General features: G+C 37.4%; 1 protein-coding gene and 1 non-coding gene across 4 annotated transcripts in view; both read left to right on the top strand.

Moving 5' to 3' along the window:
* Positions 1–25,185, top strand: part of Fmnl2 (formin like 2) — a 282,989-nt gene that overhangs the window by 197,744 nt on the left and 60,060 nt on the right. For all 3 annotated transcript variants that reach the window (XM_076865569.1, XM_076865571.1, XM_076865570.1), the window contains exons 6-8: positions 807–959; positions 19,732–19,840; positions 25,010–25,086. In XM_076865569.1, the coding sequence (XP_076721684.1) occupies positions 807–959; positions 19,732–19,840; positions 25,010–25,086 (339 nt within the window). The remainder of the gene's footprint in view (positions 1–806; positions 960–19,731; positions 19,841–25,009; positions 25,087–25,185) is intronic.
* Positions 5,179–5,380, top strand: LOC143407694 (small nucleolar RNA SNORA73 family). The gene has a single exon (XR_013092433.1). It is a non-coding gene; the product is annotated as a small nucleolar RNA SNORA73 family (small nucleolar RNA).

The following is a 25,185-nucleotide window of genomic DNA, read 5'->3' as shown; positions in this document are numbered from 1 at the left end:
AGTATTTTCTAAGATATTCTGGAGATATTAATTATAGCTCCCTTTATTCTACTGCCCAATCAGGTGTTGTGGAATTGTAGGTAGAAATAATTAATACAGTGGTTTTTGCTGCTGCCTTGGTTTTGAGAAAGCAGAGCTACTGATTTTATGAGGAAAAAAGATTCATGGAACACAAAGGTCTGTCTGTTTAAAGATTTTGTTCCTAAAACTATACAGGAATGAGCAACTTAACTTGCCATTTATTCTAACATGGTTAGCATGAGTAATAACCTCAAAAAATGTCAGAGAAACAACAGTCTTGCTTTTAAAAGCACCACATTGGGAAAAGATTCCAAAATCAAAGCAAATCCATAACTTTGCTACTAATGTATCACATATGGTTGGAAAAGTATACTTGCCAACACACTAGGAGAGAGTGCTCAGTGAAAATTGATGGGTAGGAATAAATTAGCATAAGCCTAACATATTGACTTGTTAAAGCAAAATGAAGACAGCTGTAGGACTCCCCCATTTCTATCACAGCATTTTAGCAATTGGTAAGCTAATAAACCCTATATTAAAATACAAATAATACATCACTATTTAATTTTTTGTTTGTTGTTCCATGATTCTTTTGCCAGGCCTAGTATTTGTCATCTGTGCTTTCAATCTGAGTCCGTAGAAGTTCTTTTGTATTTCCTTTTTAGTTCTGTCTGCAAATACATACCAAGATATAAATAAATGTATTACATACACAGCAAATGTACCTATGCATATGTGTGAAAGTGAATTTTTAAGTCTTCAATGACATTCCTTTTTTGTTTTAGTTTTGACTTTGAAAGTGTGGAAAGTACTGTGGAAAGTTCGGTGGACAAATCCAAGCCCTGGAGTAGGTCCATCGAGGACCTGCACAGAGGGAGCAACCTGCCATCACCTGTGGGCAACAGTGTATCCCGTTCTGGAAGACATTCGGCACTGCGGTAAGTGCCTTTCATCAGGAAGCAGCTTTGGTAGGATGCACAGGTGCAGCAGGGCCCCTCCCTCCTCTGCTGATCCAGGGCAGTGGTACACTCACTGCCTGGACTGTGACAGACTGATACAGTGCATCATGCTGCATAGCACTCCATTTCCAGTGAATCTAATGAAAGTTTCTTTAGGAGTTCATGGGCTCTTACTTTGGCCTGTACTCTATAGTGCTGTATATCTTCCTGGAAATACTATACTTTGATTGAGCACAGAAAGTCAAAAAATTCTGCTGCCAAATGATAGAAGAGAGTAGCCCTCATAGCAGGTAAGTTTCTGAAACTGGGTAGCTGTTGACATCATGATGTAGGCACCCTTTCTAGGATAGAGGCAGCACTTTGAGGTCTGAGCATCTAAAGATCCCCTTGTTGCTCTTCATACCCTTCTGGGCCTCTGTTTTCCTCCACTGGTCTGTGAAGCTCAGGTCTGTGTTCTAGTCATTGGTGTAGAATGCTTGAGTGATGATGATTATTATTTTAAATGTTTAGGCAGTATTCCTTTGGTTAAATGTGCTTCAGTCATCAGCTTATATTTCCTCCTTAAGATTTTCTCTTAAATCCTTCCTCACTGAAATACCACCATGTTGAGGGAGGATTGGTGCTGACCACCTATATGTGTTATTGGTGTAATGTCAGTGAGGTTGTTTATTCACTAATACTCGCGATCATTCATTAATAGAAAAATATTTTTGAGCTTTTGTAAGTTGCCAGATAATGCAGAGTTAATTTACATTGTAAGTAAATCAACACTCTTGCTTGTGAAGATAGAGATATCATTTGGAGCAAGTACATGGAGGTTTCTATAGTCCATGAGTTTAATTAAAAAAAAATAAAGCTTATTAATAAGATCCTCACTCCCAAATGTTGTTTATTCTTTGTAGATTAATAATTTACTTTCACTTATTTTAAGCGTGATGTGGTGAAGGAACATTAATTCTCTAAGGGTTTAACATTAGTGTGTCTTTTGGGTCATTGTAGTAGAGTCTGAGTGTCATGTTACAGTTAGTGACAATGTGATTTTCATACCTGCCACATTTGGTTGCCTTTTAATTAACTTGTCCCTTTGACTTGGTTTTGATTATAGAAACTTAAAATCTCTACAATGAAGTTCAGTTCTGCTGAAGGACTTGATGTTTGATTATGATGGCTCCAATAAGCTATTTGAAACTTTCCTGTTTAGAAAAGCCAAAAATGCCAATAAGTTTAATGTGAATTAATTAAAAATGATTAAAGAACGGTGTTTCAATTCACCTCCTGGTATTTGCATTGGGCCAAGAGCAATATAACCTGCTAGTCTGCATCAACTTCAAATGTGGGCAGAAGAATATACAGCCTGATTTGGAAGTTAAAGAAAAGCCAACTGTGCCTAAAGAATTTCATAATCACCTTGGTACTGAAATGGAAATTCTTACCACTAGTTTAACTATAATTATATATATGGGTTTAATTTGCAAAGAACATTTTAATTTGGTTTTCTATTATTTCTTACTTAGAAAGTATCTTATATCTGCCAGCTCCCACCCTAACAAGATTCATTTTTTTGACTAATAATATATTAAATGATTAAAAACATTTTAATGAAGACTTTTTCTTATGAACACATACTTTCCAGTAAAATGGAAGAATCAGAAAAATAAAAGAAATGTCCCAGGCCCAAGCAGGGACGTGACCCTGGATCCTGGAAGGTTAGGTACAGTCATCAAAGCCAAGCCTGAGCTGCTCAAGGTATCCTGCTACCATTCATTTTTAATTGGAAATATAGACCAAAAGTATGAAGCTAGACATGATGGAAATTGTATCTGGAGAAACACAAGAATACATGACTTTTCTGGTGCTGGAAGATGATCATCTAAGAAACCAACATCACATTCTTCAATTTTGTTTCAATAGTTTCAAGCTCGGGAAGGAAATTAATTGAATTTCATTGAACTCTGTTTCATCATTTCTAGTATTTTAAGAAAGTCAACATGGCAGTAGTTTTCATGCCCCTTACTGGCTGGAAGCTTAGATTTTTCTTTTTAGTGATGATATTCAGCTTTTGTGGTTCATGGATTTGTGCCTGGGGTCATTGAATATTGTCTGTGACTTACAGAAACAGCAATCAGATGTATGGGCATGTTGCTCTTCATATACCCAAAGATTGTTTACATTTTTTCTCTCCTCCTCCTCCTCCTCCTCTCCCCTTTTGTCCTCTGCTCTCCACACTGCCTTCACGTTTTGACTTTTCTTTTTCTCCTTTTTCCTTCTGCCATTTCATTTCTGATTGTCTTCTCTACTTTGTCCTTTCTTGTCCTGCTCTCTCCTCATCCTCTGGTTCTGTTCATCTCTTATACCACCACCAGATTGGTTTCTCTGCCTGAGTATCTCCAGTTCAAATGCCACCAGAGCTGCTTCTCCCCCTGTTGCCTCTGGAGCAGCTTCTCTTTACACACTGATGATGAGGCTTCAAACCGGAAAACCTCGTAAGTCATGGGTGAAAGCAACACCCAAGAGAACTGAGATCATGCATGGGGGCAGGGTCCCATAACTGCTCCCCATGTTATAATATGATAACCTATGACTTAGCACCTACCTACTATCCCCGTATAAAGCTCACTGCCTATTAGAGATTCACACACTGTTATCATATTATGATTCTTCATATTAAGAATTTGAAACTTTAAGATATCATACTTTTATTAATATTATATGACTTTTTTTTAACGTTTGTGTTCTGTAGAGATGATTTATTCTGGTAACTTTGTTTAATTTGTAAGTGTTTCTATATCCAAATATGCATTTCAGTCCCCTCGTATTAATCCCCAGATAATAACATATGTGCTATGATCTTATTCAGTGTCAGTTGGCAAAAAGGGTTGGTTAAATTTATAAACCATAATGGGATTTCAGGAAATTTAAAACACTTCATAAATAAGGCTTAATTAAAGAAAAAAAGCGCTCTAACACAAAGTTTTTAAATAAACTTTGTTAACATATAGTTTCCTCCTTGTATTCAGACTTTAACTATTTAGAATTGATTAATAAACACACACCTTGAATTGTATCAACTATTAAATTTTGCATTACCATACATTTGTCAGCTTGACCAGAAGGAAAATGTTGATATTAATGCAGTAGAAACCTGGTTTGTCTCCAGATCCTGGTTGAGATAGACTTCTGCCAATGTGGCCATAGACCCAGCTAAATTAAATGATGCAGTATATGCACATATGTGCACCTTAAATCTATGAAGACCAATGCTGTATTATTTCATATGTAAGAGAAAGTAGTTTTTAAGTTTTTAGACAGTTGATGCCATTAAACTTGGAATGACATAATAAATGCTCTGAGTTTTTAAGGATGAATGGAATACTAACTTGGGACCTGGAGGGAGGGACAGATGCAAACTGGGTCTTTTTGAGGATGGCTGGGGTTGGATGCTCCAGGTGGAGGTGAGGTGAAAGAACATGAGATGAGCAAAATCTTTTTCAGAGATGAGGCATGTTCGAAAAAGAGGGAGGAATCTGTCTCTTTGGGGGACAAGCTGTGTGCTGTAACGAAGGTGGAAGGACATGGCATGGAGAAATGGGTTCTTAGATTGCAGAACTGGAAAGGCCTAGATCATCCTGGCTGACCCTTCCCACTATGGGGAAGAACCCCAAGTCCTCATTGCCTTTCATACGTTAACCATGACTAACATTTCTTCTTAACCGCCCCCCACATGAAATTTTACTATGTTTCCTAAGACTATTACATGTGGAATGGCAGTTCATGACTGTTTACCACCTATATACTTGATTTTATGTGAAAAAATAAAAAGTTCAAATTTAGGTCCTTATTTGTATATTTTAACTCAATAATCCCATTCCATCATTCTATAATACCATAAAATCTTTATGGTAATAATTTTTTTTAGAGTTTTTAAATGACACAAAGATATAGATGTCATTAATATGATTTTTACAGGAGAGAAAACTTTATTGAATGATTGCTCTGTCCCAGACACTGTGCTAAGAGCCCCTGTGATTTATTTCTCAAGTCCTCTTGGAGGTAGCTACTGTAGGACCTAGTAGATCAAACAGTAAGTGAAGGAGATAGAATTTGAATAAAGGTGTCCTGATTCCAGTTCTCCCACTCTGCTGTCTTGCCTGCTCATTCATAGGGGCACTCTCTGCCCCAAGTAAATATCCTATTTGCTCTAATAGGGATACTCCCTGGGAGTCACTTTCTTTGGGCTCTGTCCAAGTGGCCTAAGGGAGCATAGTCTGTGCCCTGATGTACAGTCCCTTAGCACAATGCTGGAGAAGAATCTGGGCCTGGAGTCAGGACCTGCATATCTCTACAACTTGTTGGAGTCTTGTGAACAATGACTAAGGAGACCAACTGCACAGGAAAAGAAAAATATATGTATACTGTTTGCTTATCGGTGTGTTCACATATTCTCTCATAGGTTGTTCCCTAAGAGGGGATCTCTGCTTGCTAAGCCCTGGGCCTGTAGCACCCTACAGGAGAAGCTTCAGCTATCCCTTCTTAGAAGTTGTGTGTTTTTCTAGTTCACTCGGTTGTCATATGAAGTAGTATAGAATCTGACTAGTATGTTAGAAGATATTATTGTATTAGAAAAGAAAATCTTATGTAAAAATGAGAAATATTTCCTAAATAAACAACAGGGGTTAGGACAAAACATTCTATTTCTACAATTTTGTCTTTACATGTCTGCAAATGTGAAGACATTGAAAGGAAAGTTTAGTAAATGAAACTGGCTTTTTGCTGAAGGAGATTATGTGTAAGCTTTTCACATTTTTGTTTCTGTGGTGCTTTAGGATGTATACATTGAATATATGTCCATAGCTCAGATAGGCAAAAGCCAGATAATAAAATGTCCTTGGATTTTGGAGTTTGGCTTTTATTGTGTAGACAGTTCAGCGAGAAAACTGTATGGTATGATCTGACTTTTCAGGCACTGAATATCAGAGGAAAAGATTGCCAGGGTCACTGAGGGTTGGATCTGAGTTACATGGGCTCCCTGAAATTTAGAATGTCCAGCGAAGAATATTTTTTAATATTCAAAAACTGACTTGGTGGTAAAAGAGGTAAAGCAAAGAAGAAAGCTTTGTGTATAATTGATTAGAAGAGAAACAGAAGTACTAATAAATACAAAAAAAAATTGGAAACTGGAAGGAATTTCAAATGTTGCTTAGGTCAACTGCTCTTTTTGATGACGAGGCCTAAGTCCTAGGTCTTATTCTCCAGTGTGTTACCTGCTTCCTGCAAATCTGTCTTCATGTTTTAGCTAATGGCTTATATGTTTTATTGGCCTTTATTGCAATCAACACTTTTCTTCACACCAGAATTATTTTCATGATATCTTTAACAGTCATCCTATTAAAGAATATGGGAATACCAACTCTTTACCAGTTTTGCTTTATAAAAATAATTTAGAAGAACTAATCTCTTTGAAGTTCTTCCAAGTTTTTGTTTTTAATTTCAACAAGTCACATTTTCAATTTTAATTGTTGAGTGGGAAAATTACCTATATTCTTAATTTCAACCATTATAGTAGAAGATAAAAAAGATCTTTGAATTATATGTTAAAAACTCAGGGACTGGGGATATAGCTCAGTTGGTAGAGAGCTTGCCTTGCATTCACAAGACCCTGGGTTCAATCCCCAGGACCACCCCTGCCTCCCCTTCCCCCCAAAACCAGTCATAGTTGAAGCACTTTTTATCTTCATTTACTACCAGGAGGCTGAACTTGGTTTTTTTTCCTTTTCCAGTTTATAGAAGTTAGGAATTTGAGTTCTGAGATGATCATTATCTCCTTCCCTGACCTTTTCTGTCCTTCCCCTAATTATGTAAAATTTGCTCTGATTTAGTGATCTTCATCAGTAAGAGTTATCACCTATATTCTATTTTGCATGTGTTTCTTCTTGTCCTCATTTATTCAAAAGTTTTTGTCTGGAAGGATACTTATTGAAAAATTTGACTTAAAAGGGGAAAAAGATATTAAGAAAAATATTATTCTCAAAGCTTGAATTTCCTGTCACCCCATAACTGTCACTCAGTGAAGTAGCACTCTCAGCACCTAATTTGAAAGAATATAGAATATTGTAAAGGAGTAGGAAAAATAAGGAATAGTGAGAAATAGGAAACACCTGAATATTATTTCTAAGGGGTAAGAAAAATTGGAGATACTCCTTAACCTGATGCATTGTTGATTTAAAGGTTTAAGATGATAGAAATTGCAGTGATCATCTAAAAAAATGAAGTCTTTCTGCAGAAATCTTCATGTTAAGTAAAATAAGATAAATCTTCATGTTACATCAAAAGACAAGTATGTTTTCTCACATATGTAGACTCTAGGAGAAACAACAACAAAAAATGACCATATAAAAGTAGAAGGGGGACTATTAGGAGAGGGAGGGGGAAGAAAGTAATTGAGGGTAATGGGGAGGGTGGATATGCTCAAAGTATATTATATCTATGTATGAAAATGTCACAAAATAGCCCATTTTATAATACTAATATGCACTAGTAATTAGAAATGTGTGTGCATGCTGAAAAATAAAGAAAAACAATGAAGTCTTTCTAAATTTGGCAGACTTTCCAAAAATAATCCAACTAGAAACTTTTCATTTTTCTTTATAGTACATTTGCAATCAGAAATAATCAGAATGTTGTATTGCTATGTTTCAGAGTTTTGTATTTTTTGTTTATTTGAAGTTGTTAAAAGGGAAAAATGTACTTGGGTTAAAATGTATATTCCAGTTGGGTGCAGTAGTGCATTACTGTAATCCCAGCAACTTTGGAGACATGAGGCAGGAGGATCACAAGTTCCAGGCCAGTCTAGATAATTTAGCGTTACCTTGTCTCAAAAATTAGGAAGGGGAGCGGAGATGTGGCTCACTGTAGAGCACCCCTGGGTGCAATCCCTAGTACTGGGTGGGGGAAGTACCTTCCAGTTTTTCAGCTGGGAACTTGTTTTAATGACCGTACTAGCAAAAATGGAGACCACTAAAATTATATAGCTTGTGTGTGCACAATATTGGCAAATTTGTAAAATACATTTTAGCACATCTTCAGTATGTCTTTTCTCCAATGGAAAATTGATGGAGAGACTATGGAAATGAAAAAACAGGTCACCTGGTCAGTGCACTGATGGAGATCTGTCTCATGATTCTTAGATTGTGGACATGATGGGGTTTAGGATCTGCCTCATATGTTGAGATTAAATTTATAATTTATGTAAAAAGCCCGGCACAATAGTATTCAATGAATGTTATAGTATACAGGATAAAGAAAAACACTGAAGATGACTCAGCAAATTCCTACAGCTGTGGGCTAGTCCCTTAATGGGCAAGATTGACTATGTACTCAATTTGTGAAGGGTACCTTCCCAAGTTCTAGGGATAAAGAAAGATATGTTGAATCATATTTTTATTTGTTGGTGGCTAGAAAGGGACTTTTTCATATTATATTACTATCTCTTTTTTTTTGGGGGGGGCGGTTATCAGGGTTTGAACTCAGGGGCACTCAACACAGGAGTCACATCCCCAGCTCTTTTTTGTATTTTCTTTAGAGACAGAGTCTCACTGAGTTGCTTAGCACCTTATTTTTTTAAAAAAATTTAATTTGTTATATATAATAGCAAAATGCATTAGAATTCATATTACACATATAGGGCACAATTTTTCATATCTCTGGTTGTACACAGAGTAGAGTCACATCATTCTTGTGTTCATACATGTACTTAGGGTAGTGATGTCCATCTCATTACACCATCTTTCCCACCCCATGCTCCTTCCTTTCCCCTCTCTCCCCCTTGCCCTATATAGAGTTCCTCTAATTCTCCAGGGCTCCACCCCCAACCCCATTATGAACCAGCATCCTTAAATCAGAGGGAAATGAGGAAAACTACCCCATTTATAATTTCTTCAAAAAATTAAAATATTTGGGAATCAACGTAGTGAAAGAGGTGAAAGACCTCTACAACAAAAACTACAGAATGCTAAAGAAGGAAATTAAAGAAGACTTTAGAAAATGAAAAGATCTACCTTGTTCTTGGATAGGCAGAATTAATATTGTCAAAATGACCATACTACCAAAAGCACTATATAGATTTAATGCAATTTCAATCAAAATACCAATGACATTCCTCATAGAAATAGCAAAAGCAGTCATGAAATTCATCTGGAGAAATAGAGATCCAGAATAGCTAAAGCAATCAGCAAGAAGAGTGAAGCAAGTGGCATCAGTATACTAGACCTTAAACTGTACTACAGAGCCGTAGTAACAAAAACAGCAGGGTATTGGCACCAAAATAGACTTGTAGACAATGGTACAGAATAGAGGACACAGAGACAAACCCACATAATTACAGTTATCTTATATTAGACAAAGTCTCCTAAAACGACATGCCTCATTTTTGCTGAGGCTGGCTTTGAACTCTTGATCCTCCTGCCTCAGCCTCCTAAGCTGTGAGATTGATCACAGGTGTGTGACACCACACCCACCATATCATTATCTCTTCATGAAATTATTGGGAGTTAGTCTAGAAGTTTAGGCCCCGTTTACAGATGAGGAATTTGGTGCTTTGAGAATTTGTGAATCGCTGTTAAGTTCAGTAGCCAGAGTTTCTAACCAAAGTCTTCTGACTTTATCTGCAATTTGAAAAAAAGTGTTCACTAAGTGTTAAATATCATATAAAAGTACGCCCAAATTAATGATGTAGAAATATAGCGACTAGGGTCAATGGCAAAACCTGTAGAGAGATTGATGAGACTTGATGTGGATATGAAATGAGAGGTAAGCCTTGGAGGAGTGGCTGGGACCAGGGAGAAGTTGGGAAAGTGCTAAGAGCAGTGTTTGCGTGGGAAGACTGTACATGTATGGTTCCTTTAGTTAGCAATGTGTGGATGAGTCTTGCTGGGAGTAGATTAGAGCCAGTAGATGTAATAATTTCAAGGCCAGGTTGTGAATTTATCATTGTTGCTTATTGGTAATGATTTAGAAGGTTTATGAAAAGAGATAATTTAGGATGAAATATAGAAATATTTTAATTTTTAAGGTTATAGGATGGATTCCCTAAACAATTTTTTTATAGGGATAGCTCATGCTTAGTTTCTCAATAAGTAAACACCTTTGATAAAGGTGGCAAATCAAAAAATTCAGATTTATAATAACTCTTTCTTCACATGATGGATTGGCAGCCTGTTCTTTCACCTAATCTATTTTTAAAAAGCATGTACCTTTGAGACCTTTGATTACAGAATATTCTAGCAGTTATCTGGTTTCTACTGGGAAATCTAGACAAACAGAAAATTTTCATACTTGATTAAAAAAAAAAGTTCACTAGGAGTTTTGTTTCTCCCCTCTTTCCTTGTATCTGTCTCTCTGTACCCCTGCTTTGAACTATCTGGATTGAACGGTTTCAACTGTGTTTCTTTTGGCTATAAGGACTGTCAGAAAAATACTTGGCTCATTTTTAAACATCATATATTTTATGAGTTTAATTGACAGAAAAAAATATGCCCAAGTGATGTCATGTCTGAAGGGTAAGCGAGGGGAAACCTAAAACCTCAAATCTTGGTGAAAGTACTGTTAGCCCAGACCTTGGAACCATAAATGACTAGTACAGTTCTGCCAAATTGTGTAACATGCCCCATTGGTGTTGCCTTCCCGTTGGATTCAACCCTTACATCAGCTTCCAAGAGAGATCTAATTACTATATTTATAGGTAGATATTAGTTTATTATCTGAATAGTTTGAAAGACTGAAAATACTTTTTTGCAAGGGTGGGGGGACTCAATTTTTAATAATTGCCATTATGACCTAGATAATATGAATCTCACAAATGTTGACATGTAAGTTCTATAAAAGGCTTTTGAAAACTTTTTTTTTTTTTTTTGGCCAGACTCTGGGAGAGCATGATTAGGTCAGTTCAGGAAACATTTATTCAAGGTTCTACAGTAATATGCAGTCTTTGTGCATTAGAAGTATAGAGGGAGAGACAGATGTGTACATAACTCCATACTAGAATCTGCCTAAATGCCTGCAAATATATATGTGTTTCTGAGACAGCAGATGGATAATCAAGACTTAGGTCATCTCTGGGTGAAGAACAGCTTCCATTTTTTGGTGTTTACTAAGTTCTTGGGGCTTTATAGATTTAGATCTCTGAACAAATTCAGTGTTTCTTACCAAGCTTTTTGCTGAGGAGGTCTTTCTATTATGCTCCCAGATTATCATATGCACACCGCTTATCACTTAGGCTTAAGTTTATTATCAGTGTGCTTTATATTCCTATGAGGGAGCAGCTCAAAATTACCGTAACTTCCTTTGTTGGACTGACTGTTGATCGATAGTGATTTTAGGACAGGAAGACATGGCTTTAACCAGAAATTTAACGAGCATAATGAATTCAGGCTATGAGCCTGTATCTGGCAAGAGATATTTCTGTGTATCTAATCCTTACCTGTGAACTCAAATATTCTATAAAGGCTGCTTTTGTATTGTGCTTCCAGGTTGTTTGAATTTTGCTGATTGGAGCATCCAGACCTTATGGAGAAATGGAGTAGATTGGGAAGACAAAGTTGAGTTGGTGTATTTTTGGTCCTTTTTGAAAGCCATTTCGCTGGCCTCTGTGTCTGACCTAGCACTGGATAGTATGTTAAGCTTGATAGTATGTTAACCTCTCCCAACCTTAAGGCTGGTATTAAGATGAGCTGGTGCCTGAATCCTGTAGGAATGTTCCCAATTTTATTGAGAGAAACATGTGAATCTTGTATAAGATTTTCCCACTGTTTTGTAGTTTATTTTCCTGATGACTATGCCTACTTTTGGGGGGACTATAAAAGTATATAGCCTGTTGATGAGAGAACCATGTCCTTTGGGAGCTTATGTTGTTAACTTGAGATTGTGTTCCTGTGTCATGGTCATTCTTGTTTCCTCAAAGCAGTTATTATTTTCCATTGACAGATTTAAGCAAATTCAAAAGAGCTATGTCTCTGGGTTTTCTTGGCTGGTCTGGACTTCCTTTTGTCATCTTGAGTCAAAAATTTAGGTTTGGCTTGCATGGTGGAAGCTCACTAATCAGTCATTCTGAAGGACTCTCAAAACAGAAATACCTTCTTTCCTTGTAGTATGTGTTTCTTGGCAGATTTATTGTCAACTATGAAGTACATGGTGTAGGTGGCAAATGCCACCATAGTACCAAACAGGAAATATTCTGTATAGGCTACATAAGAGATGTATACAAAGATTGTTGTTTCTTATGCCTACTCATTTGCATTGACTTAGCACTTGTTCATTAATTATTACTTCACATAAAGTTAAGTACTGTGTATGAAATAGTTACATGTGTGTGCATGTTAAAATATATTTAAAACTAATATAAGTGATTAGAATAGCTTCAGTTTGGTTTTCATCTTCAGTTTTATGATGTTTCCACATTCAAAAGGCTTTGTGAATTCTGAATGGCAGTTCTTCCAAGACAGGATCTTGTGGTTAAATGCTGGGATAAAATGTATGGTTTTAGCTTAGTCCTTGGGGAAATAGCGGGCAATTCTCGAAGTTGATACTGAAGAAAGCCTGAGAATTTTGATGCTGTTAGTTTCCTCCATAGAAATATTCCTAAATATCTCTTCCCTATTACTTTTTCTTCATATGGTAGGGCCTCCAAAAATTAAATTCAGGGCTGTTTTCTGCTTCTGGAATCTCTCCCCCTTTTTTGTACATAGGCATCTGGACCCCTAAAATTCTGCTTGCCAGCCTAGGAGAAAAAAAGGCTCTGAGAGGGACTATCTAATCAGCCTTAGGGCTTCAGGGTTTTCACAGTCCCTCTGTCAGTATCACATTCCCTTTGGAACTGGGAAATCCTCACATCTCAGGGAACCTGCTCCAAGTCACCAGAGACCTAGTTGTTCCTGTACCTCTTCCACCTTCTCCCATCAACTTGAAAGCATTGTTACACTTCAGAATGAGCAGACAGACAGCACACAATCTCTGAAAGTCTGTTAGGATGGAAAAGGTTGAAGAAGGGCCTTTGAAAATGCTCTCCTCCATAAAAATGTTGAGGAAGCAGGTTAAAAAAATATTGCCAGAATAAGCTTTTTCAGAAGTCTAAAAATTAAGTAAAGTTTTGAGGCAACGGGGAGTATCTCTGCAAGGAAAGAAAAAAAAAAAAAAAGCCCAGAAAAGAAAACCTGGAATCTCAGTAAGAACATCAAGCTTTATGGCACTTGACTTGCTGTATTCCCACCCCCTTCTCTCTCTAGTTCACAGTAGCCCTGTAAGCCAGGAGCTGCCTTCACAGTGGAAAACTGCAACCTGGGAGGGAACTGAATGGAGTTGGAGCTCATTCAAAACCCCTCTCACTCTTCTCCTCTCCCTTCCACTCTTTTCTCCCTACTTCTCCCCCTTCCCCTTCTGCTGCCTCCTCCTCCACCTCCATTAAGCTGTGATGTGTGTGAGATCTGAGAACTACTGGTGAAGAGAAAGAGGACCCAGGGGAGTGTATTGTCTCAGAAGCCAATTTCAAATCTCCGTGAAGGGAAAGAGTGCCATTAGCTGTTGACAGAGTCTGGGATCAGGCAAGACAAATTACAAAGGAGGGTTCTGAATAAACCTTATTTGCCTCGATTTATCCATGGAGACTTGGAGAAACTGATGCTTCTCACTGGGGCCTTTTATAAATAAATCACAATGAATTGGAGGGACAATCTCCAATTTGATTCTGTTCAGATAGTCTCTGTTTTAAATGAAGATGTCACAATAGCTTCAGAAGAAAATATAGTAATGGATTTCACTTTTGGTAATTAAGTAGCTGAATACATACAAAAGATATTAGTTTACCACAGAGGCCCCCATACCTCCCACTGAGCCACCTGCTTAATCCCCATAATCTCCACTAGGATGATCACTGCTTATGAAAGGAGAAGACTAATAGTTTAGCCTAAAGGGCTGTGACATAGGACCGGATGCAGGCCACCTTATCTGTCCTTTCAGAGATAGATAGTGTGTTGAATCATATGAACTTAATTGTGAAATAGTACTTTGTATAGATTACTTGGCTGTTGGTTTCTTTTGAGCTGTTGGAATTTTTTTAATGGGTGACAGATAACTGCTGTGATATTCGAGCCCTGCCTAAATGAATCAGTGTGACTCACACTTGGTAGTCAGTTACTCTCATCTTTTTTCTGTAGAAACAGTTAATCACTGTGTTCAGCCTATCAACATCTAGGCAGACATTTACAATGCCAGGAGAAAAAGATTTTCAAAGCTGACTTTTTTCTAATGCTACTTGATTCGTTTGTCATATGTGGTGTTATAGGTTTTAGTCTCTTCATAGAAATCTGAAAATTTGCTCATGAGGGTACAATGGGACCACCTTCTACCTAGAGTTCTCTAGGAGCCAGGTGCTTGGGGTGGGAAGGACATTATGATTGTGGTAGCTTGTTAGCTGTCTCTTGAGAAGTAGATTTATACCTAGACCATCTAAAAGAGTTTTTCAATGTACTTTGCTTTTTCTTTTTTTGGAAAAGTAATACACATCCATTTTATTTAGCCTGTAAAAATATAGACAAAAATCACAAATGAAAGTAACTTATAATTCTACTGTTGAATAAGACAAGGATAGTTTAAATCTACATTGGTAATATTTCATGATTATGCCCATTTTCATGTCAACTTTATGATACTTGTCTCTCAGTTTCTCTGTTCCTTTCATATTTAGTTGTTGACTGACAGCTCTATTTAAAAACAACTTTTGAGTAGGTCTATGTTAACTCAGTCAAATCTATCTTGTTTAAGAAATGGTTGACTATGAGATGATTTTAAGGACAGTGCTTTGCAAATAGTGTTCTCACTTGAAAAGATGTGACTACCATCGCTCCACCATGTTATCCTGTGTTGGTGGGTATATAAGGGTTGTTATTGGGTTCATATGCATCACTTTCTAAATGCAGTGAAATAGGCAGGTTGTGGACAGAGCATATCTCAATGCAGGGGCTAGCTATGTACTTACCCGTTCTTCCCTAAACTCCATGATAAGTCCTTGAGAACAGAAGCAATATCCTTATCTTTCATTTTTCTTTGACACTTTGCAAAGTTTCGGATAAACAGTAGATGTTTAATAAAACCAACTTAAAGATTTGGGTTGACTTTCTGTGACTGATGGAGGGAACCAGAGCCCATTTCCTTTAGATTGCTCACCTTGTCCAATTGTCTTTGTAGTGATAAAGTAGTAAAGTGACCAATAAATTGTGAGTGACTTGGGGGATCTATTAAAACTATCTCCTAAGGGAAGTGTTGATTCAATAGTATCAACATCGTGTATTGGAACTAAATTTAAAATTGCACCCCCCCCACTCGCCCCGAAAGAATAATTAAAGCACACAAACCAAATATCTAATTACAAAGATTGTCAAGTTCCATAGGATGTGTATGTTAAAGAATAGATCGACGTACGTTAATTCGTGGCTTTCTCTGAAATCTGTATCTATTTACGTAATCCCAAATTGCATTCCTAGAAAATACTTTGTATTTTTAGAGGTAAAGGATTATGGCATTTTCCAGGATGCTTTTATTTAACAGGAGGAAATTCTTTTATAATGAGGATTCAAAAATGTAGAATACATCCCTACTTTCCTGATCAGTGATGTATGAAATTAAGATTTGAAAAGAAAACCTTGCTTACAAAGTGGTTTGATCATCCACTATGTTCTGCAGTAGATGATCAGATCTGTTTGCATCAAATAAGTCTTAATCCTTTGTGGTAAAATAATTAGACAAGTCAGGAAATTACATCTATATAGGATTGAAGTAGAAAATGCTGTCAGGATGACTGGATAGGAATGTTAGGGAAGAAACTGTCCTGCACAGATGGCTGTAGGCGGTAGCTTTTTTATGCGATAACCCAGCAGATTGTTGATGAGTCAAGTTGATGAGAAACAATTTGTAGAAAGTGATTGCCCTGACTCCTAGTGGGGAGTCGTGGGGTGGAGTCTATTCCAAACTCTTCTTATTTTCCTCGTGGATGTAACTTCTTAGGGCTTCAGTTTACTTATCTGTATAAGAAAAGGTATAGAGTCAATGATAAGGATCTCATCCGGATGTCAGTACTATGATTCTGTTGTTATTGGTTGTGGCGTTGGGTTTTAAAAATTTGTAATGATATGATTTTAAACATACAAATTCAGATATTCCCTATTATTTCTATTCTATTTTTCTTTTCTTTTTTTGGTGGGGGGACGGAGGTGGGTACCAGGGATTTAACTCAGGGACACTCAACCACCGAGCCACATCCCCAGCCCTTTTTTGTATTTTATTTAGAGACAGGGTCTCACTGAGTTGCTTAGTGCCTTGCTGCTGCTAAGGCTGGCTTTGAACTCACAATCCTTCTGCCTCAGCTCCCCAAACAGCTGGGATTACAGGCGTGTGCCGCACTGTACGTCTATTTTTCTATAATTGAAAAATTAGAGAAAATAACATTTAAAAAATGCTTTTGTTTAGTTGTAGATGGAGAAATACCTTTATTTATTTATTTATATGTGGTGCTGAGGATCGAATCCAGGGCTCCGCATGTGTTAGGCAAGCTCTCTACCACTGAGCCACAACCTCAGCCTGAGAAAATAATTTTGAAAACAAATAACATTCATTTTAAAAAAAGTTTAGCTGTATTGTTTTAGCATTAAATATCATTCATAAACGTTCATTGTTTTTGTTGATATCTTGTATATTTTCTAAATTCTTTAAATATGAACAAAGTCTGCATGTTAAATATATTATCTTGACCCAGAAAAATATATTTGAGGTTAGCCACAAAATACAACATGTGGAAGTCTTTTCTGTAATATGCAGTATGTAGTATATTATTCTAATTATTTTTTGTGGTTTCTGCATTGTGAAAAATAGTGGTAAAGACATTGTGGCTTCTTAGAGATTTGGTATAGCATATATCAAGAATTGGCTCAATAAAGAAATGAATGTGCTATATTACTTTACACATTTGAGGAAACACAATGAAATGTGTAGGCTTGCTTAACTTTAATTAAGATTTTTTTTTGGGGGGTGCGGGGAAGTGAAGCAGAAATAAAGAAAGGTATAGAGGAAACTAACCAATCTTCCTTAGAGAGTAGTTTGCTTTGATCTGTGTATCTTCTATAATCATCACCATGCATAAATATACTTTAGCAAAGGGAAATATGAAATCCTCTTTGCTTTTTAAATTTCAGGTGACTTCATTTTAGGTTAGTGGTTGTTGCCTTTAATTAAAAATGAAAACTATGCCTCGAATAAACTACCATGTATATAATAGGTGATTCCATTAAAGAAATATAAAGCTGAGATTAACATAACTGTATGTAGGGGAAAGGAAGAATCTAAGAGCATCATGTAGGCTTAGGATGGATTGGCTGCATGGACATTTTAGAAGTTGTGCCGCTGTCTGTGAGACTCCGAGACATGTGTCAACAGTCATGCTGGGTTATGGATGAGTGACACATTTTAAAGTTGAATTTTAGATGCTGAAATTGGTCTTACTTACACCAAAACCCCAACTTGTTTGTTTAATCTCAATTTTTTTTGCTTTTGCATTCAGAACTGAGTGGAGTCAGCTTCTATTGCTGAGATTTTATTTCAAAGTATAAATAAAGCAGAAAGTCCCTTAATGGAGCTACCTTCTCAAAATTAGTGTGAGCAAACTACCTTTTACACATTCAGGTTTAGTGAGGCAAGTGATTGATCAAAGTGCTTTTCAAAAATGTATTTGGTTCACTAGCAGCCTTATTTGAAAGAATTATCCATGTTTGGTAGTTTTTGAATAGAAAATGAAATTTTTGTTCAGCCAAACAATATTAGACTTTAAATTTTTTTTTTTTTCAGTTATACATGGACACAATATCTTTGTTTAGTTATTTTTATGTGGTGCTGAGGATCAAACCTAGTGCCTCACGTGTGAGAGGCAAGCACTCTGCCACTGGGCCACAACCCCAGCCCCTAGACTTTTTAAAAAATCTTAATTTGTTGTATATGACAGTAGACTGCATTCCAACTCACATTACACATATAGAGCACAATTTTTCATGTCTCTAGATGTACATAGAGTCACACCATTCGTGTCTTCATACATGTACTTAAGGTAATGATGTCCCATCTCATTCCACCGTCTTTCCTGCCCCCATGCCCTCTTCCTTTCCCTCCATCCCCTTTGCCCTATCTAAAGTTTCTCCATTCCTCCCATGATTCCCGCTCCCCCCCTCACAATCCCCATTGTGGATCAGCATCCTCATATCAGAGAAAACATTCAGCATTTTTTTGGGGGGGGATTGGCTAACTTCACTTAGCATAATATTCTCCAACTCCATCCATTTACCTGTAAGTGCCATGATTTTATTCTCTTTTAATGTTGAGTAATATTCCATTGTGTATATACACCATAGTTTTTTTATTTACTGAAGGGCATCTAGGTTGGTTCCACAATTTTGCTATTTTGAATTGTGCTGCTATAAACATTAGCTGTGTCTCTGTTGTACACTGATTTTAAGTCCTTTGGGTATAACCAAGGAGTGAGACAGGTGGGTCAAATGGTGGTTTCCTTCCAAGTTTTCCAAGGAATCTTCATACTGCACCAATTTGCAGTACTACCAGGAATATATGAATGTGCCTTTCCCCCCATATCTTCACCAAAACTTGTTGGTTGTTTGTATTCTTAATAGCTGCCATTCTGACTGGAGTAAGATAAAATCTTAGAGAAGTTTTGATTTGCATTTCTCTAATTGCTAAATATGTTGGATTAGGCCCCAACTTCCTTAATAAGACTCCTATAGCACAAGAAATAAAATCAAGAATCAATAAATGGGATGGATTCAAACTAAAAAGCTTCTTCTCAGCAAAAGACACCATCGGTGAGGTGAATAGAGAGCCTACAGAATGGGAGCAAATTTTTACCACACTCATGGGAGCAAATTTTACATGCACATCAGAGCGCTAATCTCCAGGATATATAAAGAACTCAAAAATATCAAGATTTGATGAGAAGCTATTGAAAACTCAAAAAACCAAATTACTCAATCAATAAATGGGCCAAGGAACTGAACAGATACTTAGCAGAAGAGGACATACAGTCAATCAACAAATATACAATATTAGACTTTTGATAGAGATTTCTCCCTTCTCCTCCTCCTCCTCTTTAAATAAAGTTTGTATTAAAGCTTTCAATGTTATTATCTTTTCTACATGCACCATGTTAATTTGTCAATCTAATATCACAGTGACACATTAAAGTCACTAATAAATGTCTAGGAGTAATTCCCAAAGCAGGGACACCTGAGAGCAGTAGTTTGTGCAGTTATAATTAGGACAAATAATTGGGGGCCTAGGTCTAAGCTAAGTGTCACCCCCTCCCTTGTTAATAGCAGAGATTGCCTATGCATACCTCATGTGGCCTGCTGATAGGAGGCTGGGATTTTTACTCAATCTCACATACAGTTTGATTTGTTATTACTGTGAGAGGGGTTGTCTTTCATTGTCTCTAGGTATCTGGCATGAAAAGCTCATCACCAGTCCTCAGAAACATGTGGGTTTCACAGTCTATGGAAATAGCTTTGTGGTGATGGGTTTGTTGTTGGTGTTCTTAACCTGCAGTTGTTATGTAAGTGTGGGTTAATGAAGAAAATAATATCCGTTTTTTATAGTACACGTGCCTATGCTAAGAAAGAAACCTATCGGTTTGTGTTTCTGTTTTTATTTGTAGATATAATACTTTGCCCAGCAGAAGAACTCTGAAGAATTCAAGATTAGTGAGTAAGAAAGATGATGTTCATGTCTGCATCATGTGTTTACGTGCCATCATGAATTACCAGGTATGCTTGTGCTTCCGGGCCCTGAAAGAAGTCAGAATTCATCAGACTTGGGTCTTGTTCTCTTTGGCTTCTCTGTGTTCTTTCTATCTGAAGTAAATATCATGATTTGATGAGAAGCTATTAAAAAAGAAAGGTCTGGTTTATTCTAATGCTCCAGATTTAACTTATTGCTGTGATATTTTAATTAGTATTTATAATTTGTATTTTTTTTTCCTCTTTTTTTTTGGTACCAGGGATTGAACCTAGGGACATTTAACCATGGAGCCACATCCCCAGCCCCTTTTATATTTTAATTAGAGACAGGGTTTCATTAAGTTGCTTAGGGCCTCTAAGTTGCTGAGGCTGGCCTTGAATTCACAATGCTTCCTGCCTCAGCCTTCTGAGCTTCTGGGATTACAGGTGTGTGCCACTGAGCCTGGCCTATAATTTGTAGTTATTTAAAGGAAAGGTGATTTTCTTCTACAGTGGTCGAGTTGCCTAGATGACTTGGTAAATGCTTGTAAGCACGGAACAGAGAGTAAACCACTGGCTGTAGACAATAATGGAAGAGCACCTGCCACATTGAGTGGGTCAGTTTTTCCCAAAGGCTGGAAAGTGAACAAGAAGTTACAAGGAGTTGGACTTAGTGGTTCCTAATCTTTATACGAAGCACCTGGTGGATCCTTGTTAAAAGTGCAGATTCCCCTTCAGGTGGTAGTGAAACAGGTTGAGGCTGCTTAGAAGCAGTGCAGCCTGTGGTTTAGGTTAATCCTAACAGTACAGAGGAAGGTAGAGCCTGGAGGACCCGAGGTGAACTGACAGGGTTACATGTGTAGGTAAGCAAACCAAGGGTATGCATTAGAAACAGTAGGGTTCAGATATAAAAAGAAATTTTATTTGTATTGATATGGATGCCACAGGTAAGTTCAATTAGAAATAGAAAAAAAAATACACACCTAGAGGATCCATGTTAGTGTTCAAACCCAACATAAGGTTGTTGAATCTCTAAATCAGTAGATATCTTTTACACACACACACATACACACACCACACACAAACACACACAAACATTCTCATTAATTATACAGGACAGTAAAATGCATTTTGATACATCATACATAAATGGAGTATAACTTCTCATTTGTCTGGTTGTACATAATGTAGAGTTACACAGGTTATGTAATCATATATGCACATAGGGCAATAATGTCCAATTCATTTTACAATTATTCCTATCCCCATGTCCCTACCCTTCCCTTCACTCCCCTCTGTCTCATCCAAATTACCAATGTTCCCCTCCCCCTTTATTGTGAATTAGAATCTGAATATCGAGAAAACATTCCGTCATTGATTCTTTCGAATTGGCTTATTTCACTTAGCATAATATTCTCTAGTTCCATCCATTTACTGGCAAATGTCATAATATTATTCTTCTTTAAGGCTGAGTAATATTCCATTGTGTATATATACCACATTTTCTTTGTCATTCATCTATTGAAGGCCATCTAGATTGGTTCCATAGTTTAGCTATTATGAATTGTGCTGCTCTGTAGCTGTATCACTGTAATATGCTGACTTTAAGTTCTTGGGGGGTATAAACTTAGGAGTGGGATACCTACATCAAATGGTGGTTCCATTTCAAGTTTTATAGCTTTTGTATTTTGTCAGACAGAGTCTCTGTTCTAGTCACTGAGAATACAGCATTAAGTGAATTTGTGGCCCAGGGAACTAACTTTTAAGAGAGAGTGAGCAGATAACAAAATAAATTGATAAATTATGTGGTGTTTCATATAATAATGATGATAAAGTGAAATGAAGGCTGAATCATGGTTTTACAAAGGTAGGCTTTTAAACTTATGATCCTAAGTAAATCTCAAAGCACCCTTATCATTGATACTATCATTGATAGTGTTATTCTCCCCATTTTACTTACAAGGAAACTGAAACACAGAAGTTAAGTAATTTTCCCAAAATCATATAGCAAATAAGTGGCAAGGTCAGGCTTTGAACCCAGAGAACCATTACTAAGCATTGCAAAAAACAATCAGGAAATAGGAAGTGCTTAAGATATATATGCATGTTTAAATAAGCTAGCTAGCAAAGTGTCACTGAGGAGATAACATTTAATCAGAACTTGAATTAGGCAACAAAGGGAAGGTTAGAATAAATCTGGTTTTCCCAAGGCGCAGAATGGAGACCAGGTTGGCTGGATCAGAATGAGGAAGGAGAAGAGTAGAAGGTAAAGACAGAAATAACAGAGATCTGCTTATGTAGGACTTCATAGGTCAGGGAAAGGACACTGGTCTTGTTGAAAGGGAAAAGCTAGTAAATATGATGCTTGCATTTAATATGATGAGTTTGGCTGCTGTGCTTAGAATTGACCTTGGAGGACAAAGGCAAGGGGGTGTGAACCATTTAGGAGGCTATTGACAGTCATTTTGGTGAGCATTGATGGTGTATGACTCAGGATTATAGGAGCAGAGTTGAGAGAGATGGTCAGATTCTGGCTTTATTTTGATGGTAAAGGCAGTGGCATTAAGTCTGTGGTGAGAGAGTAGGCGAGGAGAGGAGGTGGTACTAAGGCTTTCATCCTGGGTACCTATAAGATTGGGTTGTCATTCACTAAGAAGGAGAAGGCTACAAGATGATAAAATTGGAGGAAGATCATTTGGAGTTCCATTTGGTAGATTTTAACTTTGAGGTATGCATTAGACCTCTAAATAGTGATTTAAGTGTAGTTGAGAATGTTAGTCTAGATTCCAAGACAGAGGTCTGGGCTGGAGATATAAATTGTTTTTAAAAAATATTCCTAGTTGTCAATGGATTTTTAAATTTTATTTATTTATATGTGGTGCTAAGAATCATACCCAGTGCCTCAAACATGCTAGGCAAGTGCTCCTCCACTGAGCTACAAATTTGAGACTATTTAGCACATAGAGCATTTAGGAAACTAGGAGTATGAATGAAATCTATGGGGCCAACAGAGAAGTAAAGAGGTCCAAAGTATGAACCGTGGGACACTCCATTTAAATGTTTAAGAGATGAGGAAAAACTAGTTCACCGGAGAAGTAGCCAGGAAGATAGAGCTATCTGAAGGCCATGTTTCAAGGAGAAGGGAATGCTCCACTTTGTCTAATGCTCCCAAGCTGAGTGTGGTGGCTCATGTCTATAATACAGTGACTTGGGAGGGTGAGGCAGGAGAATCTCAAGTTCCAGGACAGCCTGGCAACTTGGTGAAACGCTGTTTACCAATTAAAAAACAAAAGAGACTGGGACTGGGGATATAGCTCAGTGGTAGAATGCTTGCCTAGCATGTGCCAGGTTCCGGGTTTGGTATCCCTAATACTGAAAGAAGAAAAAATGTTGCTGCTGAATCATGTAAGATGAGTGAGGCCATTGACTAACAAAATGTTGGTCATTGGTGATATTGGCAAGAATAGATTCAGAGGTATGTTGGTCAGCTTTTCATCACTGTGACCAAAAGACCAGACAAGAACAACTTGGAGGGTAGAAAAGTTTATTTTGGGCTCATGGTTTAATAGATTCAGTTCATGATTGGCCAACTCCACTACTCTGGGCTTGAGGTGAGAAAGAACATCTGGTGGAAGGGTGTGACACAGGAAGGCTGCTCAGCTCATGGCAGCCAGGAAGCCAAGAGAGCACAAGGAGCCAGGAACAAGTACATCATCCCCAAGAACACGCCCCCCCACCCCTTCCAGTGACCTGCTTCCTTGAGCCAAGTTCCATGTCTACACTTACACAGTAATCCATTCAAATTACTAATCCGACAAATAGATGAATCCTTGATTGTGTTGCAACTGCCATAATCTCATTGTTTTGCTTAACATTCCTGTATAGTCTACTGTGAGCTTTTCTGGGAACCACCTCATATCCAAACTGTAACAAGTGGGCTGTGGAGTAAAATGCCTGGTGGGAGTGGATTCAACAGCAAACGAGAGTAGTCAGAGATCCTGAGTATTTGGGGGGAATTTTGTTGTAAGGATAACAGAAACGAGAGGAGGTAGCTAGACTCATTGTGGTATCAAAGAGGGTTTTGTTGCAGTCGTTTTAAGATAAGAGCATTTTTCATGATGTTTTTATGTTCATGATAATGAATTAGCAGACAGGGAAAGGTGATGGTGAGTGGAGGAGTTTCTATAGCATATATTTTTGAGGAGGTGAGAGGGAATGAAATCAAGGACTTAAGTGCAGGGATTAGCCTCAAATGGAAGCATGGAAGAGTTCATTTGTGGAAAGAGGTGAGGAGGTTAACCATAGATCTTTGTGTGTGGGTGATATGGTTGGAGCTTTTGGAAGGATTTTCTGATTGCATACATTTTTCTCAGTGTAAGAGGAAATAGTTCATAAGCTGACAGTAAATTTAGGAGAGAGAAGGTAATTCCTCAATTTAGTAGAACCAGATTTCTTAAACTTGTTCTTTGTGTAGAAGGGTGATATAACATACCTCAGAGAAAGACAGGTTTTCTAGGCCCTTGGTTCTGGTAGCCATTGCCCAGAGAAGGGACTTGATGGAGCGATTCCTAACTGCTGAGTGAAGTCACCCTGGAAGCTTAAAAATTTTCAGATTCCAGAGCTCTATTGTTGAGATTCAGACCAAATTAACCTGGGTGGATCTTGGGGAATCAATCAGGGCTTTGTTTTGTCTTTCAAATGATTGAATGAGCAGGCTGAGTTGAGAATCCCTTGGATAGGGCTTTTTTTCTAATTTTTTGGGGGTGGGGGGACACTGGGGATTGAACTCAGGAGACTTGGTCACTGAGCCACATCCCCAGCCATTTTTTGTATTTTATTTAGAGACAGGATCTCACTGAGTTGCTTAGTCCTCGCTTTTGTTAAGGCTGGCTTTGAACTTGCGATCCTCCCATCTCGGCCTCCTTAGCCACTGGGATTACAGGCTATGTGCCACTGTGCCTGGCCTTTTCACTATTTTAATAAAGAAAAATGTGTAACTTATGTATATATAGGAAGAGAAGCCTTTGATGTTGGCATCCCTGATATTTTCAATACAGAAATATGTTTTGACAATAATGTGCATTTATGATGACCTCATTTATGATAGTGTATCATTGTTACATGAGATAGAACCTTCAGATTTTTTGTTTTTAATTAATATTGACTGTTTCCTAACTTATTTCCTAATGCTTTTTGCTTTTTTCTTCCACATTTCAGTATGGTTTCAACATGGTCATGTCTCATCCACATGCTGTTAATGAGATTGCACTAAGCTTGAACAACAAGAATCCCAGGTGAGCTTCCTTTGTACTGTAAGTCTAAATCTAACTAGAGCTAGTTAACACTTAACGAAAGTTAAAGTTTTGAAACTCTCAGGTGTGGTTTGCTGAAAT

Source organism: Callospermophilus lateralis, chromosome 9 (genome assembly GCF_048772815.1).
Source record: "Callospermophilus lateralis isolate mCalLat2 chromosome 9, mCalLat2.hap1, whole genome shotgun sequence".
Classification (NCBI taxonomy): Eukaryota; Metazoa; Chordata; class Mammalia; order Rodentia; family Sciuridae; genus Callospermophilus; species Callospermophilus lateralis.
This window is presented reverse-complemented; position numbering and strand designations above follow the sequence as displayed.